At 41.4% G+C, this 19,125-nt stretch overlaps 1 protein-coding gene across 3 annotated transcripts; it reads left to right on the top strand.

Moving 5' to 3' along the window:
• Positions 1-243: 243 nt before the first annotated feature.
• On the top strand, positions 244-16,306 carry LOC106806416 (UPF0183 protein C16orf70 homolog). 3 transcript variants are annotated; one of them, XR_001393543.1, is made up of 13 exons: positions 244-400; positions 1,729-1,817; positions 2,095-2,178; positions 2,570-2,613; positions 2,880-3,039; positions 3,437-3,540; positions 5,080-5,198; positions 6,085-6,302; positions 7,080-7,162; positions 8,458-8,578; positions 10,414-10,545; positions 11,442-15,035; positions 15,118-16,306. XR_001393543.1 is itself a non-coding variant. In XM_014808357.1 (12 exons), exons 1-12 carry the CDS (start codon positions 337-339, stop codon positions 11,508-11,510), a joined length of 1,281 nt encoding a protein of 426 aa, XP_014663843.1. In that variant the 5' UTR covers positions 244-336; the 3' UTR covers positions 11,511-16,306. The 3 variants fall into 3 exon arrangements, 2 of the variants coding, with proteins under 2 accessions (XP_014663843.1, XP_014663832.1); XM_014808357.1 differs by having other exon boundaries at positions 1,729-1,811; positions 11,442-16,306; XM_014808346.1 differs by having other exon boundaries at positions 11,442-16,306.
• The last annotated feature ends 2,819 nt before the right edge of the window (positions 16,307-19,125 follow it).

Below are 19,125 nucleotides of genomic sequence, written 5' to 3'. Positions count from 1 at the left end.
CCAGAATTTCTCAACGCTACAACATACGTTGAAATCTGCATTTGAAAACGCCAAACGAAATACCATTTTTTTCTGGAAAATATATTTATGAACAACCCTTCCATGCACATTATACAAGCTGCATATTCAATTTAGTCGGCCTCCACATAGTCTGTAACCGTGCGCATGAAAACTCTGGCTCACACATACGCCATCTTCGTTTACGTGCGGTAGTATGCTTTACACTACTGTCGATGACAACAACAAAGATGGCCGACATGTTATCGAAATGAACCTGAATGTCCAAGTAAAGTGTGTCTATTGACGAGTGTTTTATTTTTGTGAGATTTTAGAAACATGCTTGAATTAGAGGTCATTCCAGAAAGAAGTCTAGGCAACGAACAATGGGAGTTCGTGTTAGGCAAGTATATTGTATAAGTGGTAGTACTACTAAGACTAAAGAAAGTAAAGACTAAAGTAGGATCTACACACTTTTTCATTGTCCCAACCTTTGTTTTTTAATAAACGACATCCTCCAGTTCCGTACTATGTAGCTTGTCTAATTTAGAAATGAGTTTAAAGCTATCTTCGTGTCATTTTTTCAAATTTAACGATTATGGTAATACCTCCAACGTTTATCACATAAACTTACTTGTAACTGTAAGTTGTAATTACGCAATCATTTTTCTGCACAATGACTGAGCCTAAGTTTATCAATGTTAGTTTCTGACATCTTGACGTTGTGTCATGCGATTTACAAACGCTGCAATTCGAGTTTGTGATATTTTATTGATTAAGTAATGTAATGTACTATTTAAACATCTGAATCTGAAATATTAATGTTCACGTTTACAATAATTTGACACTGTCATGCAACTAAATAGCAGACGTGAAAACAGTTGAAAAGTTTTTGTATTGCACTAAACCTAACATGCGATGGAAGTAGGTCATATGATCAGCATTACATATGAATACTAGACAGAGTGCACTCACGGAGAGTGCATACCTCCGCCAACGACATACGCCATACGACTCACGAACACACGAATAACCCACGAGAGCATATTGACATGTACACGCTGGCTTGCTGGCTTGCTGCTCGCTCGCTCGCTCGTAGCAGCCGCTCGTTGCTGCTGCTCGCTCACATGTACACGCTTGCTGGCTTGCTGCCCACTCGCTCGTAGCAGCCGCTCGTTGCTGCTGCTCGCTCACATGTACACGCTTACTGACTCGCTGGGTGATATCGATCGACCGCCAACGACATACGCCGCGGCTTGCTGACTTGCTGACTGGCTAATATCGATCGCGCGAACACACGAACACACGAACACACGAGAGCGAAAACATAACCTCCTCCAACTCCGTTGGGCGGAGGTAATAACACTGATATGTAACCACTTATGGTAACCGCTTATGGTAACCACAAATAAAAACATAATATGATGCTGACATCATGCTTGGTCAATATGACTCATAAGTGTATATTGTGTATCAATAAAAATGAGAAGTTGTTTAAAGCAGAATACAAATGAAAATATGAACAAATGACCAGTCTGTATAGCCTTGTATCAACTAAAAAATGGTATGGTTGGTTTGTATACGATTTTGATAGTCCTGTGACTAGAGGTTGCATGGTATATTCATAAACATATGACATAAGTAATTGCAGTTGTGTCTAATGATTTTACAGGTTATATATATATATATATATGACAATAATGTAGCGATATTTTATGTTGTGTTGTTTAGGAATGCCACTATGTCAAGCAGTCCACATACTGCAAAGGTACTGCAGAGTGATAAAAACTGTGCAGTTTGTCTACAGTGAGCAGGTATATGTATGTGTGTATTATATATATATATGTGCATATATCTAGGCAAATCCAAAATACTCTTATTTAACTACCATTTTAACCTTAACAGGAACATTTTTAATACCATCATTGCTAGTGTAATTTAAAGGTATATGACCGCAATCTTGCAATGTGTTCGGTTTTAAATTATAATGATTTTTTATTGAGAAGTGTTTCAGTATGAATAAATTTGTTGAAATTGTTTCATTGTTACCATTTATTTGTTATTTTATTTACTGATTATCATTTATTTTTAATGTAGGCACCACTTACGACAGATATAACTCTGAATCTAACTAATGATGGGATACGATTGATATTCGATCCAAAGTCACAGAGGCTGAAGGTATGTTCCTGTTATGTTATAGTAATTGCATCACTGGACTTTGTTAAAGATAGGTTGATTTTTCAGTCACTTTTTCTATGAATATTAACCTTATAAGTATAATATTTTGAAGAAACATACATTGTTATACATATCTTGATATTTTATGTACTCAACACATAACATTTCTTTGTTACATAAAGATAGAAGTAACTGCTGTATATGTTATGATAGCATTATGTTTACGCAATCAGTTTGATCAAATATCTCCTGTTCAACACGTCTTTTGCTAATAAAATTTCAATTTCTTTGTATTCTTGATATTGAAAAATTTAGATTATGTTGGATAAACAACAATGTGCAATCCTTTATATCGAACTTGCCAATATGAAGTCATCTTATTTTTTTGCAGATTATAGAAGTGGGAAGTCTTTCAAGGGTAAAATTAAAATATTGGTAAGTATATATGTGTACATATAATAATTTAATTCACCATAGAATTACAATCCGAGTTTGCCATTTTAAAGATTCTTTGTCGACAAGCAAAGTATATTGTGTGGTCATCTAATATTTAATAAATCTACAATAATATGTCTCAATCCAGAACTGTAGTACCAACTCACTGATTTTTTGCAATATTATGAATGTTGGTATTTGTCTTTGTTGCTGGATTCCAATTCATACTGTGTGCTGCAATTCTCATATGACTCCGCTGATTTCAGTGGAAAGACCTTTGCCTCGCCACAAGTCCCTCCCACAATAGAGCAGATTGACCAATCGTTTGGTGCGACACATCCTGGTGTGTATGATGCTGCGCTACAGCTGTTTGTGCTTAACTTCAGGGGCCTGTCCTTCTCATTCCCCATAGAGAGCAAGTTTCAGGTGAGGTTCAGCTTTCAAACTTATTGCTATCCCAATATTTAATGACAACATTGTAGATCCAGTAGCACGTCAATTTGCAAAGATCTGTCAATGATTTGTTATCTGCTGTGCATCAGATCTGCTTGTGACTGCACTGTGCACATGTTGTCAAACCCAAACTGCTTCATAGTGGTGCAAAGGGAGTGATGCAACATTATTGTTTTTAAACTATTTGATTTAATTCCTGAATTCATAGTGTATGTCTAAAAGGCATTATGTGTTTCAGTTATTCTTGATATTGGTAAAAATTTCAAAGCTACAAGTCTCCATTTTTGTCTAGCAAATAATGTGTTCCATACTACATTTGTGCTGGTGCATCTGCAGTTATCATGTATAAATTTGGCCATTTCTCTTCCAGCCAAAGTATGCACATGGGCTTGGATCGTTGCAATTCCCAAATGGAGCTCCACCGATAGTTTCCAAGATGTGTATCTATGGTGGCAATAGTCTGCCCGATGCAAGGTAATTATAAGTCATTGCATCCACGAAGACACCAGTTCTGAAGTAAATCTTTATAGGAACATCGACGTTGGATCTGGGGCAGGTTTAGTTATGAACATTCAATGGACAAACGATTGTCTAGCCCATCATCATGTGCTTAAACCCATCTAAAAGAGGACTGCATCTGAATCAAGTTCAACTGAATTTAAAATAAGTAGACTATACATAAAAGTGGGACCAACGTGTACTTTGTGGATGCACATTTGTGAGACTGGGAGATGTGCAAAACCAACCATGTAACATTGTCCGTTATAATCGTAGACATTTCTGGAAATAAATGACTCAATTTCCTATGTGTACTGGCACTGCTCACTATCGAGAGTAAATTGCCATGTGATTGTAGTATAAATTGCCTGCAGCTATCATTCCATTCAAGGTTACCAGCCCATCATTTTTTGAGCAGCACAAAGTAATAGTGGGTGCAGCAGTTGTTTAAAAAAAAAACCTGGGCGAAAGTTGCTGTCATTATTTTTTGGGGTATATGTTTCAATCTACAGCAGGCATTAATAAGAGTGGTCCTTTCTGTGGCTGGGATCGAGCAGCCGGTCTCCAGGGTTTAACTAATTATCATCACAGAGCAATGAGGTCGACTACGATCAGCATTTATGTCACGATGTCTAGACTGTCGCGCTGATTACAAGTCAGTGCATGACTGGAGTGTGATTGGTCGTGTGTGCAGTGCATCGAGTGAGCACAGAATAACGTCTGTTATCTCAGATGCAGACTGACTGAACTAAGCTTCATACCATAGAGCTGGAGAACAGTAGCAGCAGGGTATTAGCCAGGAATGAGTATTGTGGGAGTGCAGAAAAAATATTTGGGATTGCAATTTGTTTGTATGTGTGTCTTTAGATCAATATTTTAGGCCGTGCTACACATTTTTAGCCGTGCAGTTTCAAAACTGACTGTGCAAATCACGGCTGCACGGCTCGCTGGCTAATACGTTGAGTAGCACTGATATTGCTGTAATTATGCGGTTGTGGTGTGGCTGGACTATCGTTACAGCTATGTTTGGGTGTCTTAAGCAGCAGTCACTCATCTATGCAGTCACTAGATTTCTCCTATATTTTAAAGGATAACCGCCTATATTTCCTATATTCTTGTCCCATCAAGTGGCTAGAAGGTATGCAAATGCAATAACAGATTTCTAAACCTATTGCCGTATTAATTAGTTACCTGACACCGGGGTGGGGGGGGGGATAGGTAGCCTGTGTGCCGTGACATGCAACACCAGCAGCGTTCATGGCTGATGGGGAGGACGTAATGTAGATAGTGTGCAGTAGGTGGGAATAAGTTGTAATCTTAGTGGTACTGGTGTGCGTGCGTGCGTGCGTGCGCGCATGCATGCATGCAGTCACGCGAGCACGTGTGGTAACGTGGAAGTATTGGACATAGTAGTTGATGATAACAGCGGAGGTGATGACGGATGCAGCACGGGGGGGGGGGGGCTGGTGCAGCTGGTGGCGGCGGATTGCTCACCGTGTATGCAATTCATTGTAGGGCGCCACCTGTACCAGTGAGCTGTTTCTATGGCAGTCTTCACCTCGACCATCTAGAAGTGCTCAGAGACAGCCAGTCTGGGATGAGCACAGGCCTGAGGCTGACACTGATGTCAGAGGGTAAGCATACTGGCAGTTTGTTGAACGCTGTCTTACTTTCAGGAAAGTCTACTGTATTTTAGACTGAACATTTTAATGTGATTTGTGGGTTTTGAGACATATTAACGTCAATGTCAATGTTAATATGTTTGTTGCCGGGACTTAATCCCTCTTATTCTTTCACTGGTGTGTGCGTGCATGCGTGCGTGCGTACTTGCGTGCGTGCGTGCGTGTGGGTGGGTGCATGATGTCTGGTAGGTGCGAGCATGCCCCCTGCTTGCGTGCCGCTGCGTGCGATGTGTGTGTGTGTGTGTGTGTGTGTGTGTGTGTGTGTGGTATCACATATTTTGTTCATCGGGTGTTAAATATATTTTGTTACCGTGCCTTGCTTGTTCGGTCGTTGATCTTCATCATTAGTGTAAATTACTATTTTAGTTACGCTGCCTTGCTATGTTCGCGTCGTTGTCTTCATCAATTAAGTGTAAATATATTGTGTTACCGCGGTGCCTTGCTTGTGCTCGGTCTGTTGATCTTTCATCATTAGTGTTATAATATTTTGTTACCCGGTGGCCTTTCTTGTTCAATTCAGGGTGTTTAATCTTTATTGTCGGTTATTAATATATTTTGTTACCGTGCCTTTCTTGTTCATTCAGGTGTTTATCTTTATCGTCGGTATTAATATATTTTGTTACCGTGCCTTGCTCGTTCGGTCGTTGATCTTCATCATTAGTGTTAATATATTGTGTTACCATGCCTTGTTCGTTCGGTCATTGATCTTCATCATTAGTGTTAATATATGTTGTTACAGTGCCTTACTCATTCGGTCGTAGATCTTCATCATGTTGTTACTGTGCCTTTGCTCTTTCCTGCCTTCGATCTTCGTCGTCTCGGCTGACACGTCGCACAGCGTCGGGAGTCGTCAAGATATCGGAGCTGAGGAAGCACACGGTCGAGTGTACGGCGATGTTCGGCAGCAGCTGTGAGGACATCCTCGCCACTCTCGGCTGCCCCAGCAAGGTCTTCTACAAGGCCGAGGACAAGATGAAGATACACAGTCCCGGCGCACACAGGCTCGTGCGCTCGCGCAACTCCGACTACTTCTACAACTACTTTACGCTCGGCATCGTAAGTGTGCTCGCATCGAGTCTGGCCCACCTCCTTTTCGTGGGGCTAACTTAGCCGGACGGCTAGCTTTAGTTTAAACTTTAACTTAGCTTAAACTTAACTTAGCTTAACTTAACTTAGCTTAAGCTTAACTTTGCTTAACTTAAACTTTAACTTAGCTTAACTTAACTTAGCTTAAGCTTAACTTTGCTTAACTTAAACTTTAACTTAGCTTAACTTTGCTTAACTTAAACTTTAATTTAGCTTAACTTTAGCCGGACGGCTAACTTAGGCGCGTACTTAGCCCGGGATAGCGTGTACATACTGCAAAAATTTAGTGTGCCTGACCCGGACTAGTTTGATGTAGGATCAAATTTGCAGTCTGTACGGGGTATGATTCTACTACGTTCACTTGGCAGCAGTCAGGGGGGGGCTGGGCAGCAATCCACTGTGCGGAACACTAGCACCGCTTGATGTGATAAATTCCAGATCCGGACTCGAAGAAGAAGAAGACTATGTTTATTGATGACGTGAATCTAGCTGATAATAGAGATACGACTGAAAATAATTATGTAATATTAGTAATCAGTTAGGTTCGTTGAGAAACTACTTAAAGTGTTTATGGGATATTAATATATGATCGCTTATTCGTTTGATGACATGGTATTTCTTTAGTTTAAATTTGTACTATAGCAGTCTGTCTATCTTTTCAGTGGGAAGAAGTATGGGAAAATGAATCGGACGTAGCGACATGCTTATGTTGTTGATTAGTGTGTTAAAGTAGTGCTTTTCTTTCAGGACGTCCTCTTCGACGCTAAAACACACACGGTGAAGAAGTTTGTCTTGCATTCGAACTTTCCTGGTCACTACAACTTCAATCAGTAAGTAAACGTCAAAATTTCACTCGAATTTTGTGTTCTCGGAGCTTTCTCATATGACAATTTTGATTTGATTTGTCACTCACAAAACTGATGGATTTATAACTATTACTGTGGAGTAAATATAGTAGACCATGAGAAGAAGCTCACATAGTAGGTTTAGTGATTGTCAGGTAGAGCTGGGTTGTTGTTCTCTTGTTGGGACATTAAAAAAGCATATAGCCAATGTATATATTGCAGGCATGTATCCTTATTGCTCGATTGCCTGCATATATCTGACACTTTGTTGAGATCTTTGTAGCAACTGTGCATAACTAACATCTGTGTAGCTTGTGTGTCATATTGCCTGTGAATTATTCTTGCAACACATGATGCACTCTGTCCCCATGCAGGTACAGCTGAGTGTAAATAGATTGACAGAATTCCATGTGCTGGCTGACATGGATGCATTCTACATCCATATACACGCTGTGGATGCAATGTTTAATCCATATAGCTATGCAATCGAAAAATGTCAAATTTCTTCGGAGGACAGTTTGTTATTCTGCAGCACGTATTTCGTTAGCAGAGGGAAATATCTAATTAGAGGTGTGATGAATCATTGCTATCCACTATAGTTAGCGTACCCGATAGTTTGTTGTGTCATAGACCCCGAGAAAAAGTTCTTGGGCACATTCCAGAAACATGGCACATGACAGCAAACTTAGGGCCATATGTTAGCTTTCTGGATCATGCAATATTGTGCCAGGGCAGCTACAGCAAGGGCAGTGCACACACTTTAGCTTGTCAGCAGATGCCATTCTAGCAGTTAAACTGGAAAGATGTTTTGCTATAGTCCTTAGCATTGAAGCTATGGAGATTTATCTTGAGATACCATGTGCACATAGGCACACGTGCATACGCACATGTGCATGTGCACATACATACGCACAAGTGCACGTGCACATACGCATAGGTACATGCACGCAGTAAGACTCACATGCGCACACACTCCAAGTACTCTTAGATGATAAGTGACTTGTCTGTGAAATCACTTTCAGGCACATGTCATATAGGCAGCTTTCTCCTCCTATTTTATATAGAATGTGTTTGTTTGTGTAAACTCATTATCATGCAAGAAATAATACTGTAATGTTTCATAATAACAGCTGTAAAAATTAACAAACTAGCAACTCTCTGTTTTTTTTCGGGAAAAATACAACTACCCCCGCACTGCATTTTGCACGCGTAACGTGTCGGCGTGCAACACAGTGGTCTGCATTCTGAGATCTCGCTCACATTGGTTGTCATGGTTACAGATACATGAGGTGCGACTTCAGGATACCTGTGCTCGGGGACAAGGAACTTACACCGTTCAGGGAGGCGTTACAGGGATGCTCTCACGCTAACGACAACCTCTACATCACGACCCTGTCCACAGTAAGCTCCCCGCTATCTGCATGGTTCTTAACTGTCCATCCGTAAACAGATTTTTGTCTTGAGAAAAATTCTGAATTTTTTTGAAAAGAATTTTAAAAGTGAGTTGCGTCTAATGATCTTAACCATGTATGCTTGTAATATATTATTGTATAATAGTGTTTTATCCAAGTTTTTATGTTACAAATGAAATAGATCTTATCGGGAAATGTCACCAAATGTGTTTTATATTGCACAGAATCCATAGCTTCCCCACCGACCTAATTTTTTTTTCAGTCCCCACTTTTTTGTTATTGACCCCTATGTATCTGTATCAGCTAACCGAACACTCGTCTACCTGGCGTCTTGTCTGCTTGACTATATAAGTACATTATTACATCTTTATGTCTCCATGACTACATTTACATGGCTGCATATACAATGTCTACCCGAGGGTGACAAATTCTACATGCGTGTATATGTATAGATAATTTTGATGGGACATGAACAAATGGTTTGTTCAGACTATACTAGTTAGAATTTTCCTGTCGTCAGTGAGACCGTATTTATATATATATATATATATAAATGTGACTTAAAGGAACAGAGTTTGGGATTTACAGGTGCTGCTAGTACATGCAATTTCCAGTGGCCTAGGCTATGGTGCAAAAACTATTGATACCTGTGTGCGCTAAAGAAGCATTGCTAAATTTAGCACCATACTCTGAGCTGACCATTAAAACGGTCGGCTTTAACATGTTTAAGCTGAGCAGTAAACCAGCCCATGCAGGCCCTGCCTTTCGCAGTGGTGGGTGAGACTCTGGCCCCAATTGAGATCATTGGCCTAAGAGCATTGGCCTAAAGCTAGCAGCACACTTCACCATTTTCGTTGCTTGTACAGGCAATTTTCGTGGTCGGCAATTTTTGTGGCCGTTGCCGTGTCACAGCACACTTCACCACAAGTTGCCACCACGAGCAATTTTCGTGGTGAGAAATCAAACCGGTTTGATTCTCGGCAACTCGTGGTCACCACTAAATTTCTGTGGTGAGTGGTCGTTGCCGGCCTTGCATACTTGGTCATTTTTGTGGCGACCACGAAATTGCCTGTACGAGCAACGAAAATGGTGAAGTGTGCTGCCCGCTTAAGAGCATCTAAATGGCAGGTCTTGTCCCCCGTAAAACATAAAGACATCACATTTATATTATATATATATATATATATTATAATATGAGCGTAAGACATCACGCAATACTCGTTGTCGCTTCGCTATCCTGCTAAAGAGCATTTTCCCTATCAGTTGAACAATTGAGAGTGCCTGAGAGCATCTAAATAGCAAATCTTTCCCCCGTAAGACGTTACACTCTACTCGCCATTGTTTCGTTATCCTGCTAAAGAGCATTTTTCCTATCAGTGGTATGATTGAGAGTAGGGAGCATCTAAATAGCAAATCTTTCCCCCGTAAGACGTTACACTCTACTCGCCATTGTTTCGTTATCCTGCTAAAGAGCATTTTTCCTATCAGTGGTATGATTGAGAGTAGGGAGCATCTAAATAGCAAATCTTTCCCCCGTAAGACGTTACACTCTCCTCGCCATTGTTTCGTTATCCTGCTAAAGAGCATTTTTCCTATCAGTGGTATGATTGAGAGTAGGGAGCATCTAAATAGCAAATCTTTCCCCCGTAAGACGTTACACTCTACTCGCCATTGTTTCGTTATCCTGCTAAAGAGCATTTTTCCTATCAGTGGTATGATTGAGAGTAGGGAGCATATAAATAGCAAATCTTTCCCCCGTAAGACATTACACTCTACTCGTCGTAGTTTCGTTATCCTACTTAAAGAGCGTTTTTTTCTCGTTAGTGGAACAGCGTGCAGGACCTGCTGAACAAGCCTTCGGAGAAGCCTGTCGTGCTAAACAGGTCCTCTTCGACGAACACCACAAACCCGTTCGGCTCCACCTTCTGCTACGGCTACCACAACCTTATATTCGAGGTGAGCATCCTTCGTGTAGAGCAGGAGTTCTTAACCTGTGGTCCATGGACTCCTTTGGGGTCCGTGGATGGGCTTCAGGGAGCCCGTGAACCCCAGTGTATGGAAAATATTGTGTTTTAATACGTTCTTATGTGCATTTTTCTGAGGAGGGGTCTGTAGCTTTCACCAGATTCTCAAAGGGGTCCATGACTCAAAAAAGGTTAAGAACCACTGAGTGTAGAGTAATGCTCCGTCACGCTATTGCTGCCCGTGACACGATAGATGTGTTAGAAAATTGTCTCGTATATTTAATTTTAATATAACTTTATAAATTTGTAACAATAATTTAACAATAATATTTAATATTTATTTGTATTATGTAATAAGTTTGAAAACCCTGGTGGGTCCTGGTTTCGAAACTTTTAGTTTTTTTTCTATGTAACCTATCGTAAAAAGGTAAAACATTGGCCAGTCCTACTCAGAAGTAATTACCAGTCCCAGACTGGGCCTGCTATTTCTCAAATTGGTTAAAAGCAGGGTGCATGTGAGTGATGTATATACTATAGAAGTCCAGGATCCTTTGTGACTTGTTGTGTGTGCGATTTTACATTGGTGTTTAATGTCTTTCGAATGCAGTTTCCAGGTAAGATATTATTAACAAACTAACTGAAATGTGATGGCATTGCAGTATAGTTGAATCATCGCAACATTTCGACTCAAAATGCCAAACCTTACAAGCAGAAAATTTTGAACAGTGAAAATACAGGGTATTATATGATAAGCAACTTTTGTGTGATTCTGCATTAAAACAGAGCAATGCCTAACTCGACCTTACTTGAAATGCATTATTTGATCAAATATGCCCTCTACTACATCACGTTTACTTGCTAACGAACATCTCTCACTGCATTTAACAGGTGATGCCTAACAACCACATTGCGTCTGTGACACTCTACCAACCGACTGGCGTTCACCTGAAGAGCTAGCACCCACTATGGTATTGCGTGGAACCGGGACCATGGTTGCCGTCATCCGGCAGCTAGTGATGGCGAAGAGGTTACGAGAGGCTGCGCACTCGGATGTGGCGGCGGCTAACGGGGGCTTTTCCCGTCGGCCAGGAGACCGGTGCTGTAGGATTTGTTTTCCAGCCGCGTCTCTGCAGAGCTAGGTTTCATCAGGGTGAAAACTGTACATGGTGAAGCCATCTATTCATTCGTGAGTGCCTCGCCATCTTCGCTCAGCACCACGTCGCTAGATTCAGGGTAAAAATTCTTTGCGATAGCGGTCGCTGAATGATCGATAGTTATACGTTATCTAAAGTCTGCGCTTACAGTAGGGGTCCCGTATCGTTACACGTAAGAACACTTGCACGTGCATTAATAAGGTGGACTTATTATAATGAAAAGCAATATATAACAAATGGGAGAAGTGCTATAAGAAGACGTGATGAGAAAAGGATTTTCTGCGCCAAAGTTCCTGGCGATATGTGGGAAATTTATGTTGGGCAAGACTAATACACGCACAGCCTGATTCCAGAACTTGGGAAGAAGCATTTAGTAGGACAATTTAAACATTTGAGCACTGGTGGCTCTAGTCAAATATTAATTCTGGCCAATTGCGTTATACATGTTATAGGTAATTTTCCAGGTTGAAGATGAAAGGATAAAAGGTACCAAAGAATATTTGAAGTGAAAGGCAGTTAGAATTAAATGTGGAAAGGTACCAAAAACCGTTGAAGTGGGAGGTGACTACTACGATAGAGATTGTATGTAGAGTAACGCATAAATCAGCATGACAAAGACGCAATTACTAGTTTGTGATGCCAACGCATAGTGGCCTAGTATCTCGCAAATAAGATTGTAAAATGTAAACGGGATGACAATCTGAACGTATCTATATTCGGCACCAATAGCTGTCTGGAATATCTAATTAGTAATATCGAATGGTTACTCTATAATACGATGTACGAAGCGTGCTGTGTATGTTTGTAGTGAACAGTTGTAATGCTGATTACTGCGTCTCTTTCTTTATATATGGTGTGGTGCTGTCTAAACAAATCTAAAGTAAAATGTGATGCCTATATATCAGGAAAGAATTGGTTAGATGAGTTGATGCTTTATAATCGAGTACACTGCTTCTATTTCAGATAACAGTGTTGCAGGTTATTTTCTGCAAGGCTGATATGTTTATATAGCACAACTAGATTCTAACTACATAATGATTGACTGTGGTTAAACGAAGCATCTAGGGATATTGTAAAAGTGTCCCATCGTGGGTATATTATATTGTATATTGTGTTCTTGCAGAGGCTATAATTCAGTCGAATTATTGTTATTATTGCTTCCAAATAATGCTGACGTGTGTACTAATTCGTCTTTCAACTACCATAGACTTTATGGTATTAGGCAAGTTACTGCCACATATGCTTGTAGGGGTGGTGATGGCGGTTAGCACCCCCAGGCAGCACAAATCTACGCGAGGGTACAGTTTTACATCTAGCGTGAATGAACAGGTTTCAGATTGTGTAAATTTTGTAGTAAAAATCCAATTTATATAAACCATTGTACGTGTGTTGACAGGTATACATTTTCTAGTATTTAGGATGATGACGCATCGCATGTTAACAGGATGTACGTATTCTTGTCCGTTGCTTATTTTTCTTGGAGATATTTGTATATAAATATTTGGAATGTGATTGTGATAATACAACCAACTTTAGTGCAATTCGGTTGGCCCCAGTCCAACGGTTCTACTCGTGTCCCGTAGTGGCTGCTTAACTCACTGGTAAACCCCACATACACGTTCATCCACACTTGTATGTACCCGTGTACGTAGCGCCACCTATGTTAACCCGCATACCACGCTTCACCTATTCGCACGTGTTTGCATCTTTGGAGCTTTTATTTGTGTGTAACTGTGTAGCCTAATAGCTGCAGCGGCTTCTACCTGTAGAGCTAATTAATGCTCACCTGCATAATCTGTATGGGTCCAGCGAGAAATCCTACCTATGCGCACCTGCGTGGCCTTACCCTTGTTATCTGCATGGCTTCATTTGCATAGCCTATACCTATGCATACCTGTGTGTACCTGTCTCACTGAGATGGCTTCACGTGATTTGAAGGTTTCGGTGTTGCCGATGGTTTTCGTAATTCAATTCGCCTGTCTTTATTTACGTTCATCACAACTCGCCCAGTCGGTAGTTTATCGGAATTTTTCTATAAATTATCATTCTATTCAATAGATTCCGCCTGTTTAGAACGTAAATCTAATCTAATTTAAATAATCCAACTATTGGATCATTAACACATTAGAAGTTTTTAATCGTTCCGAACTGTAGCGTTGGAGTTCATCAAAATCGGTATATAAGTAGAGTTTTTTTTGTGCTAGTATAGTTCTAGTATCCTTTAATATTTCCAACGTTTTAGAAGTCTATTTGAAAGTTCGGTTATTCTGATTTCACACTGCATGAGTAACCGCTCCCAGCGCTGCACTACACCGCAAACACCGGTACGTGGCATCGGTGACCTCCCATCCGCACTCACACGATCTCATCGCCCTCCATCTCATCCATGCCACCTCTAGCTCTACTAATACCACGTGGAACCAAATGAGACAAAGTTAGAAAATCTTATGAATGCTGGTTAGTGGTGATGAGATATAGCGGTGTATTCCTACTATGTGTTGTTCTAAGCGGGCGGTTGTCGGTAGCTCTGTGTATCGCGTCTGAATGTGTCTCCTACACTCGCTGCCTACATATCAGCAACCTATTTTGTAAGTGTGACCAATATAAGTGTGAAGACGCTTCGTTGTCGTTTTATTTACGTGATCTAGCCGTTCCTGCGTGTTGATATAGGCATTGCTTGTGATGATACGGAACGTACCGTTTGTTCTAGTTACATGGGGGTCTGGTGATTGGTTATATTATGATTATAAAGGTTATGTGCGCGAAGGCTGCTGCTGTGTACGGTAGCTTCAGCATAGACGGTTTCGTGGAATGTCATTTGCAACAGATACGTTACATTTTGGTTTTGCGTGGCGTGCGTACGCGTGTGCCTGCCTGCGTGCGCGTTTCGCTTCCGTGGTATGGGTTTAGTTTGTGGCAGGACCACGATGTAGCAATGTTATGCGATGTCGAAAATGATACGTGGCTTCAAAGTATTTTGCGGTGTTACTCAGCGACGTGACTGAGTGACTGTCCAGCGTGTCTTCGTCCATGAGATGGCGGTCTCTCTCAGGAAAGGCTCTATATGTCGCACGGCTATTGAATATTAAAGATTAGCGCGATAGGCGCGATGCTGGCGGTAGGAGGGCGTCTGAACGGGTGCGTGCTGCCCCCTCGCGAACAATAATTAAAATACGTGCGAAGTACGAGTGAGGGTGTTACGCTCACCTGCTGGGATTGTTGTAGTTGTTGGTGTTAGTGGTGATGATGAGGATGTGTTGGTGGTGGTGTTAAGGATGTTGATAATGCTGAGAATGCGGTTAGTGGTAGTGATGGAGAGATGGTGGAGGTGGTGGTATAGTGTGGGTGGTGTTAAGGATGTTGATAATGCTGAGAATGCGGTTAGTGGTAGTGATGGAGAGATGGTGGAGGTGGTGGTAGTGTGGGTGGTGTTGGTAGTGCTAGGGTGATGTTATTGTAACGCGTTGAACATTGTACGATATAATCTTGACGCGGTTTGGCTGTTGGCGTTGCCTGCATGGATTGCCTTAGAGTTGCCGCTGAATATTATTTTAGTGAGATAGCGCAAAGCCGAGTTAAAACAATTACTCATTTTAAATAGGAAAGCCGTTGTTAATATATTATTCCGTATCGTTTTTAATACCATTTCACTCGCTGCTTGTTTGCATTCGTACTTTTTTTGTTATTTGTAGATAAGAAGCATCAGCTGTATATACCAATTAAAACAGGAAAATGTTGTTTTGACACGCAGTACGTGAAAGTGGACATGGTATTACGATTGGCCAGTATTGTACGCACATGCTCATGGGATGTGTGCAGTTCGGCAACCCACGTAACCTAATGCCCGCGTTTCTTATGGAAAGCTGTATATTCGACAACGGGTCGAATAGTTTAACTTTACTTGCGTCAGAAATGTTTTTCCCGATTACTGTATGACGACGTCTGTACGTCCGTAAGTCTGCCAGCGCAGTCCGTATCGTGTTTTCTCTTTCTGTCTACTATAAGCACATACACTACCTTGTTAGTAAACTCGACCATTTTGTATTTCTCGACATCCTCATTCTGCAGTTCGCGTGAGTTGGGGGCACGTGACCGCACTCCTTCTCCTTGATTCGTCGGATCTTGGTCGGATCCGTTTAACTAAAAAGCGTATTAAGTAATAATTAATACGCTCTTGGTTTAATACACTAATAATGACATTTCTGACAGTAAGCACGTTATCTGTCGTGGACCCACGGCTCGACCGTTCTTACGTAAATTTGGACGTAAATTCTTACGTCCGTGGAGCAGAGCGGCCAGCCACACCTTGAAGTGACCACGTCTCCTTAACTTTGCTTCGGCGGTGAAGATCAAATGTAAAGGCTTCGGTTATCGAGATCCTATAGTACTGGACCGTATTTTTTCTCGTACAGGAAGAGGATATCTGTTAGGTTTTTTATTATATGCGTTGGGGTTGCGTTCAGCTTTAGAGGGAGCCCACACGTCTCCTCAACTGATTCCATAATCTCAAAAGCTCACTCGTATGTTTGTATGTACTTGAATATAATGATTGAATCTTTATATATAACCAGTAATAAACGTTTCTAAATTATCCGTACAGCTGTACTGTATGACTGTTGGTCTTTTCGCGTTGTTAGTATTAGAAGCGTCGACTGCGCCATGACGCGTGCGCAGGGAATGCCTTGGGGACACCAGATATTTTTCGATACAGGGGAAGGAAGGTGTCCGAGGTAGGTAGGGTGGTCGCTTTACTCACATTGCAAATTGTAGGGATCTAAAACTCGGTTCCAATGCAACAGTTGCAACTCCATTCCAAATTTCATTTGGATTTCAAATTTGAAGGTTTTAAAACGGCATCATTAGCGTTTTTTAGTAGGAACTGTTTGCTTTGAGTATAAATATATACGTCACATGCACACATAAATTAGCCCTTCGTCATGGTGATTGCTTTCATAAGTTGATGCGACTATCGCTACGCTACAGAAGAAGAGCCACTGCAGATCATTTTAATCATTGTCATAAATTGTTGCGGGTTACCCCCTCCCCCAAGATTCTTCCTATGACAAATATTGGCGGGTCAACTTCGTTCCGTTTTACAGCTGAAATTCACTGCTTGCGTTCGTAATAGCGCTCCTAAACTCCTATGATGCGCACAACACATACAACAATAAATAGTGTCATAGGAGAGCGTATATGCGAATGTCGTATTTGTCATAGATGCTAGCAGAACAGGCTGTAATATAGAAGGTAGATGGTAGGAGAAGTTAGAGCCGGTTGAGGAAGGCGAGAATAGGGCCTGAAGGAGTGGGAGATTATGGATGAGGTAAAAGAGGTCAATCACAGTACAGCAGATAAAAAGGCTATGCAGATCGAAAGATATGGAAGACGTAAATTAAGTAGGCCTATAGTAGACGGAATATGTAGAGTAGAGGGGAGAATGTGAATGGGTAGAGCATCGGAGATGAGTGAACAGATGTAATAAGAGGATGGATATGGATGAGGCAATGCAATTTTGCGCGTCATAACTAAACGTGCGCGAACAGGAAATGTGATATTTGAAGTTAATTTAAGGCACTCGCCGCGCCCAAGAAAAACATTTATACGAATATAAAAGCGAAACGCGTTTGCGTGAAAAATGTTGAAGCGGATGAATTTACTCAAATTGTATTACATCCACGTCAGCATAAGCTACTAATTGAATTATTTATATACACACACGCGCGCGCACACACACACGCACGCATACACACACACACACACACACACACACACACACACACACACACACACACACACACACACACACACACACACACACACACACACACACACACACACACACACACACACACACACACACACACACACACACACACACACACATATATATATATATATGTATGGATGTATGTATGTATGTATGTATGTATGTATGTATGTATGTATGTACGTATATATATACGCGCGCACACACACACACACACAACACACACGCGCACACACATGTATATAATTCAATTAGTATTTATGATGACGTGGATGTAATACAATTTGAGTAAATTCATCCGCTTCAATTAGGCGCGTTCACACACAAGAAAAACCGCGCTGCTCAGCCCGCTAATAGCGGAGATAATAGTGAGCTAATTGTGTCGTTGTTCGCACAGGCGAATATCTCGCTAATCGCCGTGGTGGAAATATCACGCCGCGGTGCAAATAAGCGCGCTGATTCCAAATTAGCCCAGTCTGAAGTGGTCTTTGGAGCGCGCTATTTGGAGCGCGATTTAGTGAGCTAATTGCGTTCACACTTGTAAAAAGCTCAGTTTTTCGAGCGGGCTGCAAAAACCGGGTTTTGCAGCCAGCTAATTCGCGCCAGTGTGAACGCACCTATTGTAATTTGGCTGGTAAATCTGTAACAGACATAAATAATATACATTGTATCATGAGTAAGATAATATAGGATATATATATATATATATATATAGATAGATATCTATATCGATATCTATATCGATATATAGATATCTATATCTATATATCTATAATCATAGTCATTATATCATTTCTATATATATATATATATCTATTATATATATATAATGTTCCTATATTATACTTACTCCTGATTGTATCCCAAGAAGCCCATTAACCCCAGAGCGTACAACGCGTGAAATTAAGGAAAACCATGGTGTCGGCTTCAGCAAAATTATAAAGTTTACTTACCTTATTTTGATACATCCTTTACCGAATATTATGCAGGAGTTCATAGCTAGCCAATATAAGATTCAACCGCTTTGTTCTAACGAATGTTCCTATGCGAGCATATAAAGCGATAAAAATCGAGTACGTTCTAGGTATATTCCTAGCGCCATATCACCCAGTAACACGCCTCTCGCGCGTTTAGCTGATGCATAGATATATATCAACACATGTCAATACAACACATGTTAGCGACGTTGTACGCGTGCGCGTTGCAAGTGCGTGTGTAAGTACGCACGCGTTTATTGCACGCAAGAGTGTACGGTGCACGCACGCGGTGTACGTGCGCGCAATGCGTGTATACGCACCGCACGCGTGTATCGTGTCGCGGCAGTAGGTGTGATGGCGCGCACGCGTGTAACGTCGAGCGCAGGTGTACGTGCGCGCACCGCGTGTACGTTGGCACGATGCGTGTATGTGGCGCCAGGCATGGTGTACGTTGCACGTAAGCGCGATGTAATGTGCGCGCATGCGTGTAGGTGCACGCGACGCGTGTATGTGACGCGCATGCTGTACGTGCACGCACGCGGTGTATGGTGCGCGCACGCGTGTACGTACATGCACGCGTGTGCGTGCGCGCATGCATGTACGTGGACGCATGCGTGTATACGCACGCACGCATGTACGTGCGGGCATGCGTGTATGTGCGCGCACGCGTGAAC

Source organism: Priapulus caudatus, unplaced genomic scaffold (assembly GCF_000485595.1).
Source record: "Priapulus caudatus unplaced genomic scaffold, Priapulus_caudatus-5.0.1 Scaffold8, whole genome shotgun sequence".
Lineage (NCBI taxonomy): Eukaryota > Metazoa > Priapulida > Priapulimorpha > Priapulimorphida > Priapulidae > Priapulus > Priapulus caudatus.
The sequence above is the reverse complement of the archived record's forward strand: the minus strand, read 5'-3'. Positions and strand labels throughout refer to the sequence as shown.